Source organism: Dipodomys spectabilis, unplaced genomic scaffold (genome assembly GCF_019054845.1).
Source record: "Dipodomys spectabilis isolate Male_0828 unplaced genomic scaffold, ASM1905484v1 ptg000621l, whole genome shotgun sequence".
Lineage (NCBI taxonomy): Eukaryota > Metazoa > Chordata > Mammalia > Rodentia > Heteromyidae > Dipodomys > Dipodomys spectabilis.
Genome location: NW_024871298.1, coordinates 41,711 through 68,312, shown reverse-complemented (window position 1 = coordinate 68,312; position 26,602 = coordinate 41,711). Strand labels below are relative to the sequence as shown.

Sequence of the window (26,602 nt, the reverse complement as noted above, 5' to 3'; positions counted from 1 at the left end):
GATCTCTAATTACCTCTTCATAATTGATATATTACTGTCAGTCCTGTTTGATCTGCCCTAAGCTTGAATGATGTATGTCTCCACTAGTTGGAGAGAACTTGATTTCAGTGTGGTAAATCAAGAAGGCAGGAATGATGCAAGGCATTGGCGGTTCACACCTATAATCCTAGCAAGTCAAGTGTTAGAGCGCTCCCCTTGAGCTGAAGAGCTGAGGGACAACACCCAGGCCCTGAATTTAAGCCCCACGACTGACAAAACAAAAACAAAAACAAAAAATGCTAAGGGACAGTACCATTACAGAAATAATAAGGAAGAGGAGGATGGGGGGGAAGGGAAGGAAAAGGAGGAAGAGGTAGTAGCAGCAGCAGGAGTGGCAGAGCAGAGGCAGGAAGAGCAAGGGAAAGAGAGAGAAAAACAAGACAGAGCAAGAGTCTGAGCAGTAGAGCGGAGGTGGGAAGAGGCAGAGTGGAAGGCAGATGAACTCTTCCATCTCCAACAGCTCAGGAAGGTTTCCAGCCCTGTCCTGGTTATTTTCTTCAGGAGTAGTCAGATTCCCCTGGCAAATTCTTCTTTCTCCTCCACACATTAAAAATGGAACATGGTGCTTCTTAATCCTGACAGGTGCGTGGCTCTCCGTGTTGGTGACTTTTTCTGTGTGTGCATTCACATCTGTTAGCTCCAAGGCCCAACTCCCAACCAGCCAGCCTTCAGAGGGAAGCACACTTACAGATGCTTGGATTTTCAAAGTTTAAGGATCAAGAAGATGACATTGAGGAGAAAGATGAAGAAAGGTAAGGATGTGCACATGGAAGAGAAGCTGGAGAATAAGTTCAAAGAAGATAAATCTTCCTACCAAGCACACAGAAGTTATTAAAACTCTTTTTATTTTCAGTACTGGGGACTGGATTCAGTCTTGTGTTTGCTAGACAGGCGCTCTACCATTTGAGCTCCAGCTCCAGCTCTTTTGCGCATTGGTGACTGCTGACTGAGAGTCTTGCTTTGTTCTCCAGGCCAGCCTGGCTTGCGATCCACCTACTTGAAGAAGTATATGTCCAACATTTACTGGCAGCAGTAGAATGCTTTTGTTTTTTATTGTTATTATAAAGGCGATATACAGAAAAGCTACAGTTACATGAGTTCATTTCTTTTTGGACAATGTCACCCTTCCCTCGCTCTCTCCCAGTTTTTCCCTTCCCTTCCCACACACAAGTTGTAAAGTTCATTTTCAACATAGTGTCCAGTGAGTACCGTTGCTGCATTTGTTCACCCTTTGTCCCTCCATTTCTGTGATGTCCCCCCCCCCCCCGTACCTTCCCGAAGACAGATGAACAGACAAAAAGGAAACATAACAGCAAGACAGAAAAAAAAGTCTTCTTTCCACTTCCTGGAGTTCATTTTGATGGTCAGAGGCCTTTGCGTGGCAGTAGAATGTTTAAGACATCTGAACAGAAAGCTCTTTTGTGAAATAAATACTAGATTGCAATGCAATAACACCACATACAAGATACACACATGTACACATGCATGTACCCACACACGCACAGACACACACACACAGCTGACACAACCCCAAGATGGTTTCATAGCACCCCAAAACCCCCATGACATGATCACCAGCCAAAACATACACACTCTTAGCAGAAAAAAAAAGTTATAATTCAATCCCTACAGCTTGAATTCAATCACTATGAAAGCCAGCTTTCAGGTCACTGCTTACTACTTCTCAATTTGCTTTGAGAAGCCTGACACAGGCTTTTTTTATTTTTTTTTTAATTTTAAGCTGGGGTGACTCTAGCTCTCCTCAGGAAATCTGATCAGCCAGCTAGTTGCTGAGTTCAAAGACAAAATCCCTTCATCACTTGTTAGATATGTTTTCAAATAATGATCCCACCACAGAATCCTGCAGAACTTAAATCATTCCGACGTGCTGTTGCCCACATGGTGTCATCTGATCCTCTCCTGGCACTGCGGGGAAGAGGAAAGCCACAGGAGCAAAGCCACGTGAAGAGCTTCACACGAGGAAACGAGACGTCGCTCAACACTGAGTCAGAAATAAAACCTCCAGGTCCAGGGATCAGCCTGAGACACCTGGGAAACCCTGCACGTGGGCTGAGCAATTCTCTAACTTGGAAACTTCTCTGTGTGTCTCTCTCTCTGTCTGTCTCTGTCTCTCTGTCTCTGTCTCTCTCTCTCTCTCCCCCTCTTCCTCCTCTTCCCCCTCCTCCTCCTAGGTATGTCCCTCCAGTACTGATATAAACAAATAAATAAAATGGCAGCCAGGTATTAATGGTTCACATCTGTAATCCTAGCTACTCAGAAGGCTGAGATCTAAGGATCACAATTCAAAGCCATCCCAGGCAAGAAAGCGTATGACTCTCTTATCTCCAATTAATTACCCAAAAAGCTGGAAGTGGTGCTGTGGCTCCAGTGGTACAGCACTGGCTTTGAGCAACAAAGCTCAAGGGACAGTAATCAGATCCTGAGCTCAAGCCCCAGGACTTGCACAAAAAAGAAAAGAGAGGAAGAGAGAGATAGAGACAGAGAGAGAAGAAGGAGGAGGAGGAGAAAGAAAAGGAGGGAGGAGGAAGAAGAAGAAGAGAAAGACGAGAAAAGGAAAGAGGGAGGGAGGGAGGGATGGAGGGAAGGAAGGAAGGAAGGAAGGAAGGAAGGAAGGAAGGAAGAAAAGAGAGAGAGAGAACAGAAATCAGAAAGCACTGTAATTACTGCAAATACAAAGATATTTAATACAGGAAAGTATCCCTCTCCCCTGCAAAAAAGGGTGTTAGAAGGCTAAGAGAACCAAAGTCTGATCTCCAAGGGACTATAGAGCAAAATGCCACGTTCAGACAGCTGTGGCTACTGCTGTCGCTGACAACCTTGGAGGCTGAAGCCCGCACAGCGCGATGCCAAGGCAGCAGCCATCTGGGACGTGCGCATCTCCACCGCCTTCTCCCCACAGCAGAGGAATCGCCGGCGTGAACTTACCTGGCAACTGAGATCCTACCTGCAGAAAAAGTGGGCTACCCTGGCAACTGAAATCCTACCTGCAGAAAAAGTGGGCTAGGCTTCCAGTCCAGTCCAGGAGGAGGAAAGAGCAGCCGGGGAAACCAAGTCGCCTGTTCTTCCAGATGAGATGTGCGAATAAACTACAAGAAAACAGATAACAGAGCCATGTGTGGTCCCTGCATGAGCCTCCACCAGAGCCTTCACACCCTGGGTCTCTAAAACCCCACCTCTAAACAGAGGCAGGGAGAGAGGCGATGGCTCCGGGCCTCTTCCACACACCGCTGACCCCGAGTTAATTTTCTTCCTAGGAGTATTATCTTCCTCGCCAACAGGCCAGCCCCACACATTTGAACATAATCATTAAACACCTGGCGAAAACGCCACCCCACGTACAGCTCAATAACTCACATTCCGATCCAATTACCGTGAGTTTCATAAACAAGTGCTTATTAGAATACAGTCATTTCCACAGATCGCGCCATGTTTTTTAAGGAGGGACATTACAATGATGCGCATCGAGATACAGACACTGGTAATACCTTCATTCCCCCCTCCTGCCCCCTCCTTGTTTTTATGGTCTCCTTCCACACTGTCTTAGATGGGAAGCTTCTGGCAGAGGCTCAGGGCAATCTCTGCCTGGCCCGCACTCCTTCCTTGATCTTCCAGACATAAGCTTTGCCTGTCCCTTCAGCAAGACACACAAAACAATTGTTTTTCCACCTCTGACTTATTTCCTGTGGCACTGGGGAGAGACTGGGGAGAACAACAGGCCTGGCACCAGTGGCTCACGCCTGTCATCCTAGCTACTCGGGAGGCTGAGATCTGAGGATCACGGTTCAAAGCCAGCCCAGGCAGGAAAGTCCTCAAGACTCTTATCTCCAATGAACCACCAGAAGACCAGAAGTGGCGCTGTGGCTCAAGTGGTAGAGCGCTCACCTTGAGCTGATAAGCTCAGGGACAGCGCCCAGGACCAGAGTTCAAGCTCCACAATCAGCCAAAAAAAAAAAAAGAAGGGACTCTGTCGCTTTGAGTATTTGTGACTCTTTTGAATCTCTCAACTAAACAGGGAGATTAGGTTGTAGACCAGGAATTTTATTTATTTACTTATATAATTATTTATACTCAGCACATGTTAAAATTGTATACAGCACAGGTGCCATCATGATGTTTGCATACATGAGTTGCCTTGATCGTGTTCACCCTACCAATCTCTTTCCCTCTTTGTCTCTCCTTCTTAGGCCAGTCCTTAGACAGGCCTCAGGGAGCTTACGAATAAGACTGGATTAGCCAAGTGCTGGTGGCTCATGCCTGTAATCCTAGCTACTCAGGAGGCTGAGAGTTAAGGATCCTGATTCAAAACCAGCTGGGCAGAAAAGTCTGTGAGACTCTTATCTGCAATTAGCCAACAAAAACCTGGAAATGGAGGTGTGGCTCAAGTGGAAGAGTGCCAACCTTGAGAAGAAAAAAAACTAGAGTATAAAGCCCTGAGTTCAAGTCCCAATACACACACACACACACACACACACACACACACACACACACACAAGTAAATAAGCAAACAAACTGGGAAAATCCCCAGGATTTCTTGAAGTATTAGCATTCTGCCATCTTAGGAGTCTCTGAAGCTCTAATTTCTTGGTTTAACTGATGAGGTATAACCCTTGCCATTGTGAAAATAGCTTTATTTTAATAACATTGGGGTTTTTCCATTATGCAAAAGTGCATACTTATTAGAGAAACATTTATAAGCTTTAAGCTCATGGACTTCTAAGCTGTGATTCCCAGATCTTAGTGTCCTGAGTAGCTGGGATTACAGGCATAAACCACTAGTGCTGGGCTGATTTGGTCATTTCTGAGAATTTTTTTTTTCCCTTCTAGTTACAGAAGACAGAAAAGAACTTCACTATTGTCCCAAATGATACTGCCACGTACAGCGTAGAAAAAGAGAAAAAGAGGAAACTAGTGGTCAACAGAGGATAGAGGGCTGGGTCTTTTAAGGTCTTTTGCCTCTCCCAGGACCATGTGACTCTTGGGAGAGAGGTGGCACAGCCTTCACAGTGTGTATCTTGTGCGTATGTATTCCACAGTGGCATATATCATTTGGGACTCAATGGATTCCATGATGGAATCATCTTCCCATTGTCCTTACCTTCTTCCAAGAAAGAGATATTTTCTAAGCCTTTTTTTTTTTAAATACCAGTACTGGGGTTTGAACTCAAGAGCCTAGTTACTGTCCCTGAGCTTGTTTTTTTTTTTCTCAAGACTGGTGCTCTACCACTTGAGCCACAGCTCCACCTCCAGATTTTACTTGGAGATAAGAGTCTCACAGATTTGCTACCCTGGCTAGCTTCAAAACTTACTCAGTTTCCTGAGTAGCTAGGATTACAAGTATATGCCACCGGTGCTCAGCCTCTCCAAGACTGTGTAAGTCCCAACAGTTTCCTGTGTTGGTTACAATTTCTCTGCATCTCACTTAAACAGAGAAAACTGCCTAAATTAACATGATAGGGCAAAGGAAAGAGGGAGAATTAACAAAACTGGGAGGAAGTATCTGCAGCTGTCTTTGCCCTTTATCCTTCCGTGACCCCTTCCATGTTTTCTAAGTGCGTGCCTGGCACTCTGTGACCTGAAACATCCACCATATACCAGTCCACGGGATGAACCGATTTATGGCCTGACAAGGCTCATTCTAGATCACAACTTTCGAGCTGGTAAAATGTACAGGGAAAAATGGACTAACAAGGTGCTTGCCACAATCACGGTAGGGAGGTTTTGTTGATTTTTTTTTATTTTAAACTGGAGAAAAGGCTCAAGTCACAAGGACATTTCACAGAGCCAATTATGAATAACAATTGCTTGATCACTGAGAGCTGTAGATCTTCCAGCTCCTTTCTCAGCTAATTAAATCTTTCGTTTCCACCTACTGAGCTTGTGTTTGCCTTTGTCAGCGGGAGATAATCAATAAGTGAAATGTGGATGCATTTGGGCATTTATTAGCAGCTCAAATGAAACTTGTTTCATTTTCCGTTCAGGGTAAATTGACAGCTTTGAGGAATAATAGACAACAGAAAACTAGTTTCTATTATCCCATTAGACATAAAGAAGTCCGAGAATAAAAGGGAGCGCAGACAGAAACTGGAAAACATTTTAAAAGTGCATTTCTTTGGTAATTAAAAAAAAAAAAAGGAAAGAAAATGCCTTTGATTTGTTCTAAAGAGCATGGAATCTATTTGACTTCCTTCCACCAGACATCATCTTCCGAGGAAAGCATGATGAATTCCTTGTTCCTAGAACTCTCTGTGAGTTTTATTCTCCTCTTATATTTCTTTTTTTTTTTAATTTTCTTCTTATTTTATTTATTTTTTGTTAGTCGTGGGGCCTGAACTCTGGGTCTGGGCACGGTCCCTCAGCTCTTCAGCTCAAGGCTAGAGCTCTACCACTTGAGCCACAGCGCCACTTCTGGCTTTTTACACTTATGTGGTGCTGGAGAATTGAACCCAGGGCCTCATGCACGGGAGGTAAGCACTCCACCACGGAGCCATCTTCCCAGTCCCATCTCCTCTTATATTTCTCCTTCATTAGTCTCCACTGGAGCAACAATATGGAGGAGAAAGATACAAAATGCCATTTGTTGCCAGACACTGGTGACTCACGCCTATAATTCTAGCCACTCAGGAGGCTGAGACCTGAGGATGGTGGTTTGAAGCCAGCCTGGGCAGGAAAGTCTGTAAGACTCTTATCTCCAAAAAGCTGAAAATGGAGAGTGGGGCTGAGCCCCAAGTGGGAAAAAGAAAAGAGACAAAGGGACAGCGCCCAAGATCAACACACACACACACATACACACACACACACACACACACACACACATACACACACACACAGACACACACACACACGTTTGAAATGGTATGATCAATGTTATGTACATTTGAAAATTTTAAGAATCTGACTTTTTTTGGGGGGAGGGGGGCCTGAACTCTGGGCCTGGGCGCTGTCCCTCAGCTCTTCAGCTCAAGGCTAGCGCTCTACCACTTGAGCCACAGCACCACTTCCGGCTTTTTTCTTTTTTCTTATGTGGTGCTAAGGAATAGAACCCAGGGTCTCATGCACGCAAGGCAAGCGCTCTACCACTGAGCCATCTTCCCAGCCCAAATCTGACTTATTTTAATCCCCAGATTTAACTGTCCTCTGCTATTTCCCACCTAAGCACCCTATACAACCCATCACCCTACTGTTCAAGCCAGCAATCTGAACACCCACCTTGATAGTTGTTCCTGCTCCCAAAACTCCATCTGGCCAATGAACATCCAGTCTATTTTCCAAAATCTTCCCACTATCTTTATCCCAGACATCCACAATCTTTTGCTTTCTTAGATACCCAGACAGACCTTTGTACAATGATCTAGAACTACTCTATGTACATATTTGATTTACCTGCTCAAAGACACTTGCTACTGGATGCAAAGTATGTTCATCAAAGATAAAGTATTAAACTATAATATATATATAAATGTGTGTGTGTGTGTGTGAATAAAACTCACGGAGCAAACCTTTCGAACAATTAGTAGACAGTTTAGCAAAATAAATATCAGGAAACAAACAAGATTGAAAGGGAAGGCCAGTGGGAGAGGATGGATGGTTGAAAAAGGGAACAAAGACAAAGATAGAGCCAGAACATTCAATGTACATTTGCAATGAAGGAAGTGGGAAGCTGGGCATTGGTAATCCTAGCTACTCAGGAGGCTGAGATCTGAGGATCCAGTTCAAAGCCAGCCCCAGTAGAAAAGTCTATGAGACTCTTATCTCCAATAAACCACTCAGAACACTGGAAGTGGTGCTGTGGTTCAAGTGGTAGAGTGCTAGCCTTGAGCTGAAGAGCTGAGGGACAGCGCCCAGGCCCAGAGTTCAAGACCCACAACAGACAAAAAAAAAAAAAAAGGAAGTGGGAAACGTGAAGTGAGTGTGGGGGAGGGGCCAGAGGGGATGGAGAAAGTGATGGAGGAGATGACTCTGGTCAAGAAGCACTGGACACTTACAAATGGACACGTTGAGTTGCAAACTGCCTTCACCCTCGAATAACCTTTGAAGTTCAGAAAATAAAAATGAAAAACTGTCGACAAGCATCCCACTGCTGTCCTTTTCCTCCGATTTCAATGGCATGCTGCCTTGTGTACTAATGAGCAAGTTCATGGAAGCCACCAGAGGAAAGACAAGGCGAATGATTGCCCAGCCTTCCAGGGCAGGCCTACGCCTTCCTCATCAGTAAGGAACAAGCCAAGGCTCCTCCCCTCCCTCCCCCTTCCTCACCCCCATAGGTGATGCTCCAACAAACAGTACTGGAGTAACAGCCAATGCAACCATGTTCATTACTGTTCCTACAGACTCAATTTTATTTTCATTTAATTAGTAATTGTTTCAAATTACACAGCCAAAGAGATGTTACAATGGCTGTTTCCTAGCACTCAGTGGCTAATGCTCGACCAGTGCAGAGCTATGGGCTCTTTTGGGTTCAGCCATTATAGGCTGTGGGGATGAACGCCACCACCATGCCATATGGTGTGGTCTCAACCCAGTGTCTTTTCACAACAGTAGCTCCACTGTTCTTGTACTTAAAGAGAAATGTGTGAGAGCCATTTCTCTCTCTCTCTGGACAGAGCTCCTGTGCTGTGTAGCCCTTGAATAAAGGCGCAGAGAAAAGCCTAACACTTCTGCATGACAAATGGGTGTTAGCACCTTTCTGTGATCTCTGAAGGACCCTCAGATTCACAGCTAATAGTTAATTGGCTGTCACATGCACACTTCCCCTTTGTTGGCAGTTCCTGATGGTAAGGTAGAAAATCTCAAATCTGCCTGCATAGGCAGCAGGCCAGGTACATGAAACAAACTGGGTACCTTAACTGTTTCTGCCTTTTTAACATTTAGGAATAGAATCATGGATAAAGAAATAGGGTGTTTTTAAGTTGCTAAATCCAAGGAAAGAAGATGAGCTGAGAACATCTATCTCATAAAATAAGGAAATGCTCTAACAATAAATGAGTAAATGTCAAAAGGACACAAGAACCAACTTGAAGTAAATATCTACTTTGCAAATTGGGGAGTTTTGAGCATGAAATAAAAGTAGCAGCTATCATAATCTATTGAGGAAAGTAAGCAACCACGAATCTATACTTTTATAGACAAATGAATGAGTAAATGAGAAGACAAAGCTCTCCCTTCTAGTAGAAAAATAACATGCACCCAGGTGCCTGTGGCTTATGCCATTATCTTTATACAGAAGGCTGAGATTTGAGGGTCACAGTTCAAAGCTAGCCCAGGGAGAAAAGTCTGTGAGACTCTTCTCTCCAATTAACCACCAGAAAACCAGAAGTGGCACTGTGGCTCAAAGTAGTAGAGCGCTAGCCTTGAGCAGAAAAAGCTCAGGGACAGCACCCAGGCTCAGAGTTCCAATCCCATGACTGGCCAAAAAAACATGCAGGAGGGCTGGGAAGGTAGCTCGGTAGAGCGCTTGCCTTGCGTGCCTGAGGCCCTGGGTTCGATTCCTCAGCACCACATAAGCAAAAAGAAAAAAGCCGGAAGTGGTGCTCTGGCTCAAGTGGTAGAGCGCTAGCCTTGAGCTGAAGAGCTGAGGGACAGTGCCCAGGCCCAGAGTTCAGGCCCCACGACTGGACCCAAAAAAAAATAAAAAAAAACATGCAGGAGACATTATAGTGACATCAGAAAGCCACCATTTGGCCCCTGTGATGGTGGTCTTTATCTCAGTCAACAGAAACCAATCAATGCTGAAACTCTAGCAAATGGAAAATTGATCTCAAAACTCTCTTCACAAGCAAGATGTTTGTTCATGACAAAGAGAACAGAGTAACTTCACAATAGAAACACCAACCAGATACCAGCCTAGTAAAGAGATCAGAGTTTAAAAACACACCAGTAACCAGTCATAAAGCACCACCCAGTGGGATGTACTGGAAACAAAGAGAAAACAGAAACACAGCATCTGCATCATCTAAGCCTCAGTGAGTACTGGTGCGCGCACATGCGCACACACAGAGCTGAGAGGGAGGGAAGGAAAAACTAAGCTAAGGCTGCAGGAGTGTGAACTTCCGTATTTTTACTAAGTCACAGGCCTCCTAGACTCTACTAACTTGGACAATCAGTACTACTGGCTGAGGAAAATGCCACATTTAACACTCCTACTTTGCACTGGTGTGTGTGTGTACGCGTGCGCACGCGAGTGTGCATGCATGTGCTAGTACTGAGTCTTGAGCTCAGTGCCTGGGTGCTGTCCCTTAGTTTTTTTTTTTACACAAGCCTGTCACTCTACCACTTGAGCTACAGCCCCACTTTTTGGCTTGTTGGTGGTTAATTGGAAATAGAATCTCACACTTTCCTGCCTGAGCTAACTTCAGACTGTGATCTTCCGATCTCAGCCTCCTGAGTAGCCAGGATTACAGGCATGAGTCGCCGGTGCCAGACACCTTACACCAATATCTTAGCAGAATAGAAAACCCAGATGCTAAGCAGTGTCTAGCCAAACGTGAACTCTGAAAGGACTGCTCTCTCCTACCTCCCTCTTTAAATCATGGAGGCGGTTACAGGGGGTTCCTCTGCAATTGCCACTTAACCCAGGCCTCCCACTGTGGTCCCCATCTGTCTCCTGTCCCATGCCAAGCCTCCTTGGCAACTTAACCCACGTGATGAGCAAGGCCGGGTCAGAAAACAGTTTTGCTCAGGTTACAATCCGCACACCCAAGCCTGGCTTGTGTCACACCCTCATCTCCTTTCAGTGTTCCCACGTGCTCCCATCCTCACCAGCCTCTATGTGAGGCCTTTAATCAACGGTCTCCCCAACTTTTCTCTCCATTTGTAAACTCTAAGGCTTGATGTTGGAAAGTCAAGAGAATAAGAGTTCCCAAATCACACACTTCTCCACCTCTGGTTCTTGCTCAACATGAGACTTTTTTACTTTAACGATTTGTTGCTGTTGGGTTTCTTTTTTCAATTACTTAAGTAATATGTATTCTGCCTGGAAAATATAAGACATATGGGAAGACACATAAATAAAAATTAAAAGTTGCGCATAGTCTTATTTCCCAGGAAGATATATATATTTACTTATTTATTTTAGTGTGATGGTACTGAGGCTTGAACTCAAAGTCTCCCTCTCTCTGCCCCTTGGCTTTTCATGTCAAGGCTGGCTCTCTATTAACTGAGCCACGCCTCCATTTTTTAGTAGTTCACTGGAGAGAAGAATCTTACAGACTTCTCCTGCCCAGCCTGGCTTCAAACCACAATCCTCAGATCTCAGCCTCAGGAGATCTAGCTACGAGTACAGGCATAAGCAGCAGTGTTTGAATTTGAAATCTGTTTAAACTTTACCAAAAGAAAAAAAAAAAAGAAGAAGAACACATTTCCAGTTTGAGGAAGTAGTCATTTAAGTTAATCTAAATTCCTACTTGGAAGAATTCATTGAAGACTTTCTTTGTGATAAGCTTAGAATGAACCTTATTAAATCTTAACAGCTATTGGGAAAGGATAGGTATTTTCCGTAGGATGCGGACTTAGAAATATTCACATGGAGGGTTCAGCTAGCTGTCAACTAGGGGCCCAAAGCTCTCTCCCATGGGGCCTGTTATCCTCTAGCATATTTACACAGCAGAGGCAGGGGTCCAGGAAAAGAGAAAGCAAGCAAGCAAGCTCTCTAAGGCCTACACTGGGAGCTAGCAACAGGCACTTTTGAATACATTCTGTAGATTCAAAGACCACCCATATACACACACCTCTTGCTAGGCTGATGAGATATCATTGAGCCACACATCCAGCCCTGCTTCTCAGGGGTTATTTTTACCATAGGGTTTCCTGTCCTGTCTGAGTAAATGCCTGAGCTGGAATCTACCTTCTTTGAGACTTCCCAGTGGGCGCTGAGATCACAGGCGAGGGCCGCTTCATTAGGCGGTTCCTTCCATGAAGATAGTTTCATGAATTTTCCTGCAGACTAGCTAGGCCCCGTGATCCTCCCATGTAGCTTGGGGACCTGCAGAGTCACACTGCAAAGAGACAGTGAACAAAAGCAGCAAGAATAGACTTCAATATTAAACATCGGGGTGATCTTCAGGAGGTTTATAAGATCGCTCAAATTGACTCCAGAATGTATTCATCCATGTGTACATTAAGCAACTCTTTCAAGTTCATTAACAGTAAATCTTTTTTCTTAAATTCCACTTTGTTGGATAACAGGATTACCATCCCTGGCTTTCCGATGTGAAATTTTTATGAACCTCCTTCTCCCATAAGCGAACACAATGATTCATTCAAGTCTCTAATGGGGAAAAAAATCATTTAAGTATGAAGTATAATTCACCTACCAATATTTCCTCTCTCGTTCAAAGTATTGTAATATCATAGCAGATATATTCTAAATGAGGCATTTAAAAACTCACAGTAGGCTAGTTTAAGAAGACCAGATCCTCTCTCAACTAGAAATCAGATCCTGGATAAGTATAACCTAGGACAGAGGCGTGGGGTCCATTTCTAGAAGTGGTAATGTCACCTGTGCCACTTTCTATGGCTTTAAAATTTGCTTAGATGTTCACCTACTTCACAACTATGTCCTGTTTTAACTATCTTCAGTGTGATGGAGCCCATCTTATTCAACTCTAATTGTTATTACCACTGCTTTGTAGAGAAGAAATACGTGGAAAACATCGAATTACTCTTTATCACTTGCCAGGAAACATATCTGGGTTTTTTTTTTTTTTGGGGGGGGGGTTGCAATGTTCTTGGTATATTTCACACGTTTTTCCCCCTTGGGTCTTAGCTGCTGACCCTTGTATAAAGTTTGCTGAATCTCAGCTCCAGAAATACAACATACCGTTCACTGCACCCCACAGAAGACACAGACCTTTTTTGTGCCAGGACTGGGGCTTGAACTCAGGCCCTTCCCATTTTCCCTTAGCTTTTTTACTCAAGGCTTGCACCTTGACTCTTGAGCTAAACCTCCATTTCTGACTTTTTGCTGCTAAACTGTCTGCCCGGGCTAGCTTTGAACCTTGATCCTCAGATGTCACCCTCCTGAGTAGTTAGGATTACAGGTGTGAGCCACCAATGCCCGGCCTGCCCACCAAGATCTTCAGGAGGAAAGAAGAGGTCCTTCATGTTTATATCATTAAAAAAATTCCTCTCAAGTGGTATAACAACTTATTGATCCTTAAAAAATCCTATTTTTACCTTTTCCTCTCATTGTGTCTCTTTAAGGAAATAAAACAAGACAAACAAAAAAAAAACAGTCATTATTTTTCAGGACCCTGTGATACCTGCCTCCAGTCTCCAGTCCCTCTGAGTTTGTAACTGGAAACACAATTAACACTTTCTTGATTCATTTACTGTCCCTTTCCACTGGGCAGTATTATTATTATTATTATTTTGGTGTAGGTACTGGAGCTTGAAATCAGGCTTGAAATCAAGCTTCATTTTTTTCACTTAAGGCTGGTGTTCTATCACTTGAACCATACTTTACTTCTGACTTTTTTCTGGTTAATGGGAAATGAATATCTAGGATATAGCTGCCTGGGCTGGCTTCAAACCTCCAGCCCCAGGTTTCAGCCTCCTCAGTTCCTAGGATTACAGGCAAGAGGTATCAGTACTGGGCTGTGTTAATATCAAGGCAGAGGTCAGGCACCAGTGGCTCACGCCTGTAATCCTAGCTACTCAGGAGGCTGAGATCTGAGGATCGCAGTTCAAAGCCAGCCCAGGCAGGAAAGTCTATGAAACTCTTTTTTGTTGTTGTTGTTGTTTGGAGGTTTGTTTTGTTTTTTGGTCTGGTCGTGGGACCTGAACTCTGGGCCTGGGGGCTACCCTCAGCTCTTCAGCTCAAGACTAGCACTCTACCACTTTAGCCACAGCGCCACTTCTGGCTTTTTTCTTTCTGCTTATGTGGTGCTGAGGAATCGAACCCAGGGCCTCATGCATGCAAGGCAAGCGCTCTACCACTGAGCCACCTTCCCAGCCCCAAGTCCGTGAAACTCTTATCTCCAATAAACCACCAGAAAACCGGAAGTGGCGCTGTAGCTCAAGTGGTAGAGCACTAGACTTGAGCTAAAGCGCTGAGGGACAGCACTCAGGCCCAGAGTTCAAGGCCCACCACCGACCAAAAAAAAAAAGAAGTGCATTCAACCATAAAAACTAACCAGATGTTCTCTATACCACCATTACTGTAGGGAAGATTCATTAAATACGATACTATACATAAAGTGCTTAAAACAATACAAGTAATTATTACACTTTACAACACCTCAGGAGTTCCAAAGGAAGACTTAACTGTGATGGTTAATCTCAACCACTAACTTGACTGGACCAATAAACCACATAGATTAGCACAGCACACCTGTCTGGGTGTGTGTTTATGAGGCCATTTTAGGGGATAACTGCATTCTTAGGGTTCTGAACTATAAATGAATGGTTCCATGCACTGATGGAGTCAAACTTTGAATAGCCAAGTGGTAAGTGGTGGACATATAGGAAGTAGGGCCTGGTTGGAGGAAGGCCACAGGAGGTGTGTCCTTAAGGGTGTAATCTTGCCCTCGTCTCTTCCTGTTACCATTCTATTTCGCTTCCGGCCCATGATGTGGCCTTCTATGCCATCATGAACTGAAACCTATGAAGCTGTGAGCCAAATCAATCATTCCTTCTTCTAACGCAGCTCATACGCAACTGGTCTTCATTGGAATCCAGGATCAGGAGTTGGAGGTGTCACTTGGGGACAGCGCAACTGACATGCTCTGCATTCACAAGGTCCTGGGTTCCATCTGTAGCACCAAAAGGAAAAACGGAAAACAAAAAAGTTCAAGGTCCGTTTTTCTTTTTTTCCTTACCTGCTTTCAAAAGTCTCCAGAGCCTGAATGCATCAGTATCTTCACTTATGAAATGCAGTTAGGATGTTCGTGCCATCTCCTGGCTTATTTCAACAACCAGCGACATCGAAACTCTTGCTGCCGAGAGTCAGGAAGCCTCTGTGCTGAAGGAGAGCTGAGATCGTCTAGTCCAGTGAATCCTCCAACACGCCAATCACTGCGGCAGTTGGGAAGGAAGGAAGACAGGCTGTCTCCCCACCCCAGATATTTTTGTTTACTTCGTCTGAGAGCAGGATTCAGAAATGTGCATTTCTTAAACATATTTCTTTAATTCCTCTTTTCTTTTTGAGAGTAGGTATCACCATGCTGCCCAAGTTCTCCATCTCCCGATCTGTTTTCCAAATGCTGGTATTATAGGTGTATGCCACCACACCTGGCTCTCCCAGTGATCCCAAAAGCTGACTTCAAAGAACACTGAACTTTGTTCGCCAAGTGAAATGAAATGCCAGCAAGGGAAAGGGACCTTTCAGAGACTTCTCTCTTAAGGAGCATGGAAGGATTAGAACCAAGGTTCCCTTTTACCCTTCCAGAGTTATTTCCCTGATTCCAAAAGGAACCTATCCTAAAGTCTGGCTTATTCCTTCCTGAAGCCTTTTAACCCACAAAAAATGGAATTGAAGGCACACAAAGAACCTCAATTAGAAATTCAGAACCAGTTATATCATAGTGCCACTACTTTCATGCTATGCGGCTCTGTGATGTTACTAGAATTTTGTACACCTCCGTTTCTTCCTCTGTAACGTGGAAAAACAACACTTAATTCTTGTGAAGAATTCCATAAAATAACTAGCATGGCAAGTAATGAGGATCCTGTAAGTAGCAGATCTGTCTAATGACAAATTAACACATTCCCCTCAAAACCCACCCTTCATTCTCCTTCACAAACCATCTAGGAGTGCATCCTCTGCTATAGAGCACCTGGAAGAGCCTGTGTATCACACAGATCTCTGGAATTAGCCTTCCCAAGGCCCCTAAGCACTGAAATAGGGCCCAGTCTGCTTTAGTAAAGAAGGACCCCAGATTCTTCCTTGGTATACAACACTTTAAAACACATCAGACTAGGACTGGGGACTAAGTGCTTCTTGTCAATGAAAAAGTGCATCAATAGTTATCAGGTAGTGTTGAACACTGGAGACTCAAAATTTTCTTAATGAGGTGTACAGCACCACCTACTGCCCTATTTTAGAATGCAGCTCGGAGGTTGGTTTAAGTTCTCTATCCGTAATTGAATTTACCTTAAAATTTAAACCAATCCTAACGAAGATCTATAAGGCTGGGAATGGTGGCTTCATGGTAGAATGCTTGCCTAGCATGCATGAAGCCCTAGGTTTGATTCCTCAGTACCATATAAACAGAAAAAAACACAAGTGGCATGGCTTAAGTTGTAGAGTACTAGCCTTGAGCAAAAGAAGCTCAGGGAAAATGCCCAGGGCCAGAGTTCAAGCCTCAGGACTGGCCAAAAAAAAAGAAGATATATAAATAACTGAAGATGGGAAAGACATAAGACAGGCTTTACTTCACTAGAAGAAAGCTTTCAAAGACATAAAGACAGGCTTTACTTCACTAGAAGAAAGCTTTCAAAGTTAAAGCATTTTTAGAATTTTAGATTAGGATATTTAGTAACTCCTGATTTCAAGCTGCTGCTAAAACAACAAAGAAAAACAAGAACCCTCACACAGTAGTCTATGTCAATAGTCAAAGGAAAATCAGCCAAATGCCTTGAAATTCTTACACTGAAAACACCACGAAGCCATGCTCCCCTCCACCACAGCTCCCCTGGTCCCAAGAGAACAGTGAAATTAGGACAAGCTTCTTATCTATCCTACAGCGTTCAAGGCCTGTACCAGAGCTACCATGGTTAGGACACCAGTGAGAAAGTTCACATTCCCTTCAAAACATATTACAAATGCCTGCTGCATGCTAGCTTGTTCCAGTGTCTAAAGCTTCTCTCTCTCTCTCTCTCTCACACACACACACACACACACACACATACACACACACACACACACACACTTGCCAGGGGCTGCAGATAGACAAGCCTTATACAGTACTCACATCAAACTCAGTTACATATTGCAAGCCAAAAATTCAATGACAAACCATCAAAAGTATTTGTCTTTAACTTTTATTTTTAAAGATATCTACACTGCCAGTCTGAGCCTGTCACAGAGCGTGAATGATGGTACGGTTTCGAAGCTGCTGGATGTACTCCTGGGCGTGGGCCAGGGCTGTCTTGGGGGCCTCGCGTGGAGGTGGGGGCCCTTCCACCAGCTTCACAAAGTAATGGCAGTACACCTTCTCCATGATGCCACAGCGACCTCTGCCGTGGTAGCGAATGCGTTTCAGGCACTGGCCTCTCCCTGAGTTGGACGCAGCTGTGCAGGGAAGAAGAGAATTAACTATCAGCCAAAACCTCCAAAGCTGCAAGGCCCCATAAACCTTTACGTCTCTAAGCTGAGGTGCTTTGAATATTGGTTACAGTAATGGAAAGTTCACAGACATGGTCACCCTAAGGGCTGAATGAAATCAGGACTTATTTATGAACTCCAACCAGGCACCCAAGGCTCATGCCTATAATTCCAGCTACTTGGGAGGCTGATAATTTGAGAATCTCAGTTCAAAGCCAGCGTGGGCAGAAGTGGAGTTGTGGCTTATGTGGTAGAGCATCAGCCTTGAATGAAAAACGTTAAGAGTTAGCACCCAGGCTCTGACTTCAAGCCCCAGGACCAGCACACAAAAAAACCTGCTATGCAAACTTATTAGCCCTATGTATGAAATGTTATTCTTAGACAAAACCGAGTTTGAGTGGGTACAGATTTTTTACCTGAAAAGTGCATCAGGAGATCTCTTAATTCACAAGGAGTTAATAATGTAGGATTGATTAGGGGAATTTTTGCTTAACAGCAACCCTAGACTCTTTGTTCCTTCACTTGGAAAGACAGGATTAAGCTCTGTAACTACCTTAACTATACTGAAAAAGAATTTCAAGACATGTTTTGAAAAGGTTTAGAGGGGGGCTGGAAAGGTGGCTCAGTGGTAGAGCGCTTGCCTTGCATACGTGAGGTCCTGGGTTCGATTCCTCAGCACCACATAAGCAGGAAAAAAAAAAGGCCGGAAGTGGTGCTGTGGCTCAAGTGGTAGAGCACTCGCCTTGAGCTGAAGAGCTGAGGGACAGTGCCCAGGCCTAGAGTTCAGGCCCCACGACCGGACCCCAAAAAAAAAATATCTTCAGGTAGTTCTCCTATGTGCGTTTGAGAAACTTCTCTTCTGACATCTTTGATTACAACACTGTGATTAGGAGCAGATGCTGAAGTGAGAGGAAAGAAATCACAACCACTGCTCCAGTGACTGTGGTGCTGAGGTGGTAGGGGTTGAAGGCTGGTCTCCCCCTAGGAAATGACTGTGAAGCCATGCCGTACATGTGCCCAGATTCAGACAGCACATCAGGCTTCACAAGTGCTCTCGTCATGCATTTAGCCTGATGGAGACGCATGCGCCAGAGCAGACGCACAGATGCAGGTAAGTCTTAACCATACACCCATCCCAGTCAGGGGAGCCTTTCAAAGCCCTTCACTCCCACAGTAATTTATCTTCCATACTGGTCATTGGAAGGATTAAGTACCCGACTCGGCATATTATAAATACAGTTTAAGTCAATATGAGACCTTTATTTACCTCTGCCAGTTAACTATTTGTTTTATTTTCTTGTAGTTTTCTTTTTTCTTTTTCCCCAGTAGTTTTATTAAGAAAGGAAATAACTTATTTTTATCTACGACCTTTTAAATCATAGTGTTACTATGACTAAAAGATTACTCTACATGGGGACCAGTGGCTCATGCCTGTAATTTTAGCTACTCAGGAGGCTGAGATCTAAAGATCCTAGTTCAAAGCCAGCCAGGGCAGTGGTAGATCCTTGAGCAAAAAGAAGCTCAGGGACAGAACCCAGGCCCTGAGGTTAAGCCCCAACACTGGCCAAAAAAAAAAAAAAAAGAGCCAGGCATCGGTGGCTCACGCCTGTAATCCTAGCTATTCAAGAGGAGGAGATCTGAAGATTGGGGTTCAAAGCCAGCGTGGGCAGGAAAGGCCAGGAAAGGCCATGAGACTCTTATCTGCAATAAACCACTTAGAAAATAAGAAGTAGTGCTGTAGCTCAAGTGGTAGAGTGCTCATCTTGAGCTGAAGAGCTAAAGGACAGCACCCAGGCCCAGAGTTCAAGCCTCATGACCGACCAAAAGAAAAAAAGATTACTCTATGTACCATTGTTGGAATCCATTTCTATAATAATTATTGGCAAGACATTTCCTTTATTTCTATCTCAGTTTCATTACAGAAAAGGCACAATTAAAATAAACGATCACAATCATTATTACTCATCAAACAAATCACCATTGATATGCTCAAAGCCAAAATACTAAGCCATTGGCCAGCAATTTTCACTGACAAGCTCAGTAGTTAGATGTCAAAGACTATTGCTGCATAAAAAGAACATGGTGTGGCCACAGAAACATTTCCCAGTAATTAAAAATCTTACCGATATATAAATTGGATCTGAATTCCACATTGTGGTCTCTCACTGCCATATCTTGTGCTTCTAAGAGAACCTTAAACAAGGAAAAGAATGACATTCTCCACTGCTGAACAAGAACAGAATTAAATAGCTCATCTCTTGTGATCTCTGTAATATTTTTTTTTTTTCTTTTGGCCAGTCTTGGGCCTTGAACTCAGGGCCTGGGCACTGCCCCTGAGCTTCTTTTGCTCAAGGTTAGCATTCTACTCCTTAAGCCACAGCTCCACTTCTGATTTTTTTTTACGTTAATGGAGGTAAGAGTCTCATGAAATTTCCTGTTCAGCCTGGCTTCAAACTGAGACCCTCTCCTCAGATATCAGCCTCCGGAATAGTTAGGATTACAGGCATGAGACCATCTTGTAACCACTTTTTAAAGTGATTGTCAAATGATAAAAGTTCTGAAGAAGAGTATTCCATGAACTTCCTTCTCAAATAACAATGGTTAAGGCACAGTGTACATTACCACCAAAAAATATAGAATTCACGATTCAGACTGAGCTTATTAACACTTGCAAGGTAGCTGTATATGCCTGTCTCCCTCAACCCCCACATCTTACAAGCTTATTACCTCTTTAATTATTTGGGCGCCTTTTTTATCACTGAATTCCAACTGAGCCAGAGCCTGGTCAATAGACATTCCTCGTATCTAGAATTAAAGGTTGACAGACAAAAGAGTCAATAAACAAACTCATCTACAAATAAAACGTTCCTTCGCCAACAAAAAGTAAAGCTCTTCCACAATCTAAGGTCTGATCAATGAATTAAACCCAAGCAAAAAACACCCAAGTTTCACAAGAGATACCATCTTATTCAAGTTAAAAAGCAAACATTTGGGGTTACTAATAGGTAGGGTAAGACTGATTAGAACATGTGGAAATGTAACTGTGAAATCCTCCCCAGTATTAACTAATGTAAGGTAAGAGAATATTATTTTGCTGTGGATCTGTGCAGCAAGCCTGTAATCCTAGTTATTCAGGAAGCTGAGATCTGAGAATCATGGCTTAAAGCCAGCCTACACAGAAATGTCCATGAGACTCTTATCTCCAATTAACAAGCAAAAAGCCAGAAGTGGAGCTCTGGCTCAAGTGGCAGAGTAGCAGGCTTGAATGAAAAAGTAGGGGAAAGCCACTCAGGCAAGCCCCAGTATCAATACTAGAAATAAATAAATAATAATAGTAATATTTTTTTGGGGGGGGTGTAGTTGGTTGTGGGGCCTGAACTCTGGGCCTGGGCACTGTCCCTCAGCTCTCCAGCTCAAGGCGAGCGCTCTACCACTTGAGCTACAGCGCCACTTCCGGCTTTTTTTTTTTTTTTTGGCTTATGTGGTACTGAGGAATCAAACCCAGGGCTTCATGCATGCAAGGCAAGCTCTCTACCACTGAGCCACCTTCCCAGCCCCATAATTGTAATTTTTTAATCAGACATTTAAAACCTAGCCGGGTGCCAGTGGCTCACACCTATAATCCTAGCTACTCAGGATAAGATTTGAGGATTGTGGTTCAAAGACAGCCCAGGCAGGAAAGTCTGTGAAACTTTTTATCTCCAATTAACAACCAGAAAACTGGAAGTAGAGCTGTAGCTCAAGTGATAGAGTGCTTGCCTTGAGCTGAGCTCAGGGACAGTGCCCAGGTCTAGAGTTCAAGCCCCACAACCAACAAAAAATAAAAAATAAAATAAACATAAAACCTAGAATAATTTCACTAATATTTAAAGAGCACAAACATGACTAAGAGCTATCACAGGCTATCAGCAAGTACACTAGTACTTAAAGCACCTCTTCTTGTAGAATAAATACATGGAGTGCATTTATGTTTCCTGCTTTTCTCTCTCTTCATCTATTAACTTCCCTTTCTAAGGAGGGTACAAAAAGAAAACTCTAAAATAGGTTGAATTAACTTTGACAGATAAATAAGCCTTCTAGATTTTCTGGGTATAGCCAGACTCCTGATTACTCTTAAATATCTCTTGCCAGGTGCCAGTGGCTCATGCCTCTAATCCTAGCTACCCAGGAGGCTAAAATATTAGGAGCTAGGTTTAAGCCAGCCCAGGATGTTAAGTCCATGAGATTCTTATCTCCAATTAATGACCAAAAAGCCAGAAGTGGAGCTGTGGCTCAAGTGGTAGAGCACCAGGCTTGAGCAAAAAGAAAGTGAGAGGGCTGGGAAAGTGGCTTAGTGGTAGAGTGCTTGCCTAGTATGCATGAAGCTCTGGGTTCCATTCCTCAGTAACACATACACAGAAAAAGCTGGAAGTGGCGCTGTGACTCAGTGGTAGAGCACTAAATTAACCTTGAGCTAAAGAAGCTCATGAACAGTGCATAGGCCGAGTTCAAGACCAGGACTGGGAAAAAAAAAAAAAGCAAAATCATATTTGTATTGGAAAATAATATTTTTATAATCCACTAATTATTTGAACATATATAATTACATGCTGGTACAATTTATAATTTTTCTTAGAATTATATAATAAATCATTCTACCTTACCAATTTTGCCAGATACCACATCTTGTCTTTGCTGTATTTAATTTGTCTTCGACAGTGGTAGATTTCCTTAAAGCAAAAAGGACGGGAAAAGAAAAGCAAGCCAACTTTAGTAACTTGCCAAAATTCCTAATGAATAATGCTGCCACATAAAATAAAAACACTATGAAATATTTGGAGACTTTTTTTCCCTGACAAAGTTGTGAGTTTTTTATTGCTTTTGTTTTGTTTGTTAATCCAAGACTGGGACTCAATCTCATTACGTGATGCTTTTGCTCATTGGATAGCACTTTACCATCTGAGTCACATCTCCAACCTCAATGACGTTGTATTTTTAAGTCTTACTATAAGTTTACTAAGGAAGAAACAGAAACCATGAAACAGCTAATTTGTGCCAACAGGTGCAACATTTCTATCCACAGGAATAGTAAAAAGATTTAGAAGAAAGAACCTTAAAAACAATTAGCTGAGCTGGGTGCCAGTGCCTCACGCCTGTAATCCTAGCTACTAAGGAGGATAAGATCTGAGGATCATGGTTCAAAGCCAGCCCAGGCAGGAAAGTCTATGAGATACTATATCTCCAATAAACCACCACAAAACTGAAGTGGCTCTGTGGCTGAAGAAGTAGAGTGCGTGCCTTGAGTTGAAAACTCAGGGACAGTACACAGGCTCAGAGTTCAGGCCCCATGACAAACTCCAAAATAAATAAACAAATAAACAAGCTGATTAGACTTTATCTTCTGTTTAAAGTTGTAGCTATTGAGACTGGAGCTGTATGGCTCAGGTGGTAAGAGCTCCAGCCTTGAGCAGAAAAGCTGAAGAACAGTAACCCTTCCCCCTTAAAAAAAAATAAAACCCAAAAAAGTAAAGAAAAGCTAAATAGATAAATAAATACGAGCCCTTGCCAAAATTAAGGGTCAGTTCTACCCACAAACCTACTGCTGGTCTCCGAGGCTCTCCAGGCAGCTGTGGAGGGTAAACAATTTTATTCTTCTTCTCCCATTTCCGGTAAATGCCAAGAGAAGCACTTGTGTGGATACATGACTGCAGACCTGCACTCTGAGGTGACATTAGCCTGTGGAATAGCAGAAATGGAAAACCTGTTTGCCGTGTATGTACTAGCTCCATTTTGATGGAAACAATGTGAGAATCACGAAGGAATAGCCTTGAAGTATTCATTCAGAGACTACCTTTATCCAAAATACCAGGAAGAGCCAGTTTACTGGGAGTTAAGAATGGAAAGTGAATGGCTCCTGTGTGTCTGGTGGCAAATAGATATTAACCCAAGATTCTTTGCCCTAGCAGGTCAATGTGTATATTAAGCTTTACTTAGCATCCTGGTAAGAAGCCTTAACTTTAAAACTAAGTTAAACAGTCTGAAACATGTTAGTTTTGGCTCCACAGGCTTGCTAGTAAGTTCTTGATAATGAAGCATGACAAACTGGAAAGAATGACTTAAACCAGTGTTCAAATATATGATTTTCAGGGCTGGAGGTATGATTCCAGTGGTAGAACCAATGCCTGGTTTAGCAAGACACCCTGAGTTCAAGCCCAGTACGGCCCCTTCCCCCCCAAAAAAAATTCAAGGAATCAAACATATGACTTTCTACTACTATACACTTTAATATAGATACACTGTTCTTTTCTTGCAATACATAGACCTTTAAACCTTTCTACTGTAAGTCAGCTATGTTCTATAAAGACTTTAAAGTAATGAATCCCTGGCCTAACCGGTAGCATTGCCCAACTTCTCTGAATAAGCCTGACAAATACATAAAACAACTGGAGGTCAATATAAAAAAATCACACAGTGGGCTGGAAGATGGCTCAGTGGTAGAGTGCTTGCCTTGCATGCATGAGGCCCTGGGTTCGATTCCTCAGCACCACATAAGCAAAAAGAAAAAAGCCGGAAGTGGCGCTGTGGCTCAAGTGTTAGAGCGCTAGCCTTGAGCTGAAGAGCTGAGGGACAGTGCCCAGGCCCAGAGTTCAGGCCCACGACCGGACCCAAAAAAAAACAAAACACACACACACATAACTAAAGTACAGAAAACAGTAGAGGATTTTGGAGGTGACTTCAGATGACCGTTTAGGTGAGAATACAGATGCTAAGCGACCTGACACTAAATCCAACACCCTTTGTCTTATTCCAGTACCGTGTAAAGCCTGGCACTGGTTGATGGCTCAAGCTTGTATTTCTAGCTACTCCAAAGGCTGAGAACTGGATGATTTTGGCTACAGCCAACCTAGGCAAAAAAAGAGTCTGAGCAATTCCTACTCCAGTTAGCTAGTAAAAACAACAACAAAATGTCAGGTTGGTGGCATGGCTCAAGTGATAGAGCACAACCTGAGCAAGTACAAGGCCCAGAGTTAAAACCTCAGTATGGGGGTGGGGAGAGTACCAGATAATCAATCTCCAAATACCAATATGAACTGTAGACAAGGAACGAAGAGAAGAGGGAAGGTTCCTTGCCAGCCCTAACCCAACAGTATCTCCAACCCTGAAAGAATTCATCTTGTGGCGGCTAACCCAATGCTCTGTAAGGTAGAGTAGGAAACTGGCCTCGAACCAAGTCATGCTGTATTTTGAGGGCTTCAATTTGGAAAAAAAAAAATGAGGATAGCAATGCCTACTACTTCAGACATCAGAAGTGGACAACATCTGTAAGCAGGATGGTAACCACGATGTGGACAATGCGTAACCTGCCAGCACACTTGCGAAACCACAGCGTTAACTAGAAAAGTTTTTCGCACCTGTATGGCAGTAAGAATCCAATCACGTTCAGAAGGGTCAGAGAGGACTGTACAAAGCGGGTGTGGTGGGGCAAATCTGTAATCCCGACACTAGTTGGCGGGAGGATGGCAAGTTCAATGCCAGCCTGGGCAACATAGCAAGACTCTCATCTCCAACACACACACACACACACACACACACACACACACACTCCAGCCCTTGGGAGTGTGATGCATAATCTCACACACACACACACACACTCTCCAGACCTGGGGAGTGTGACATATAATCACACACACACACACACACTGATGCATAATCACACACACACACACACACACTCCAGCCCTGGGGGGTGTGATGCATAATCACACACACACACACACACACACACACACACACGCCAGCCCTGGGCGGTGTGATGCATAATCACACACACACACACTCCAGCCCTGGGCGGTGTGATGCATAATCACACACACACACACACACACACACACACACACACACACGCCAGCCCTGGGCGGTGTGATGCATAATCACACACACACACACACACACACACACACACACACACACGCCAGCCCTGGGCGGTGTGATGCATAATCACACACACACACACTCCAGCCCTGGGCGGTGTGATGCATAATCACACACACACACACACACACACACACGCCAGCCCTGGGCGGTGTGATGCATAATCACACACACACACACACTCCAGCCCTGGGCGGTGTGATGCATAATCACACACACACACACACACACACACACACACTCCAGCCCTGGGCAGTGTGCTGCATAACAGAGACCCCTGCAAGGCCCTGCAATGCACTGGTGAGAAAACCGTGACAAAGCAGACGCGGGTCTGGTTGACCTGTGACCCCGAAGCCCGGCCGGGTTCGCCCCGGGAGTGGGGGGGGGGGCACTCACCCCAAGGCCCGCATCCCTCGGCTCCTCAGGTTCTGTATCCACGCAGCACCTGTAACACGCACACCGGTGACCTCAGACCCCCCGTCCCGTCCCCCCTCCACCCCGGGGAAAGCCTCGCCCAACTCGCCTAGCACGGAGGCCGCCATCTTCCTCTCCTGGCCCCAGGCGCCGCGCTGGACGGGGTCGGGTGAGGAGGCGACGCCACCCGTCTCAACCCGGAACTACGCGCCTCGCTGTGGGACTTCGGGGCTGGGTTTCGAGCACACCCGACGCGGCCCGACTGCCCGCTCGCTCCCTCAGGCGAGGAGGACGGGACCTAGCGCCGGGCGCGCACGAACGCGCGCCGCGGACTGGGCCTCGGCGTTCGCCGTAGCTCCGGCCCGAGAAGGCGGGACCTACGCTGGACCCCGCCCCCTCCCTAGATACCGCGAGAACAGAGAAGGGCTCGCCAAAGCCCGGGCTAGGTTAAAGCCGGGCATCCGGAAGTGGGGCGGCGGCTTAACGCATGCGCACACGGAGAGTGGAGCTGAGGGGCTGGGAGGTGGCTCAGAGGCCCGGCGCCGGCCCCGCAAGCACAGCGCCCCGAGTTTGGTCCCCAACGCCGCCGTCTGGCGAAGCGTCCTGGGACCGCGGGCGCCGTCCTCGGGGCGCGGCCGGCGGCGGGGGCCGCTGGTCCGTCCCAGGCCTTTCGGAGCCCGCCCGACGCCCCGCCGGCGAGGCTCGGCGGGGAGATCGGACGGCAGCGCCGGGGGCCGGGGCCGCGCCCGGCCTCGAGTCCTTCCGGACGGCTCCGGAGGACGCGTCTCCCCCCCGCTCCTGGCCCTCTGCTTGGCAGTCCGCGCGGACATCTTTCTCGTTTCGTTCTGAAGGCGGGGTCTCAACACGTACAGCTTAGACTGGCCTTAGCTCGCGCTCCTCCCGCCCCCTAGCGTTCTGGGGCCGCGGGCCAGCGCCCGGCCTCGAGGGGAAAGCCGG

The 26,602-nt window shown here is 44.9% G+C and overlaps 1 protein-coding gene across 4 annotated transcripts; it reads right to left on the bottom strand.

Annotated features, from left to right (window-relative positions):
• Positions 1-17,021: 17,021 nt before the first annotated feature.
• Positions 17,022-25,991, bottom strand: Mrpl22 (mitochondrial ribosomal protein L22). Of its 4 annotated transcripts, XM_042671419.1 has the most exons (7): positions 25,755-25,985; positions 25,628-25,676; positions 22,900-23,035; positions 21,964-22,029; positions 20,048-20,125; positions 19,444-19,513; positions 17,022-17,287 (listed from the first exon to the last, which is right to left on the bottom strand). In XM_042671419.1, exons 1-7 carry the CDS (start codon positions 25,771-25,773, stop codon positions 17,076-17,078), a joined length of 630 nt encoding a protein of 209 aa, XP_042527353.1. In that variant the 5' UTR covers positions 25,774-25,985; the 3' UTR covers positions 17,022-17,075. The 4 variants fall into 4 exon arrangements, with proteins under 4 accessions (XP_042527353.1, XP_042527354.1, XP_042527356.1 ...); XM_042671420.1 differs by lacking the exon at positions 21,964-22,029 and having other exon boundaries at positions 25,755-25,991; XM_042671422.1 differs by lacking the exon at positions 25,628-25,676 and having other exon boundaries at positions 25,755-25,837.
• Between the last annotated feature and the right edge of the window lie 611 nt (positions 25,992-26,602).

Excerpts from the sequence above, each read along its gene's own strand:
- Mrpl22 (XM_042671419.1), bottom strand. Across the intron at positions 22,030-22,899 it reads GAGAGCCTCGGAGACCAGCA|GAAATCTACCACTGTCGAAG; the intron begins GTAGGTTTGTGG and ends TTTTGCTTTAAG. Across the intron at positions 20,126-21,963 it reads TGTGGTATCTGGCAAAATTG|ATACGAGGAATGTCTATTGA; the intron begins GTAAGGTAGAAT and ends CTTTAATTCTAG.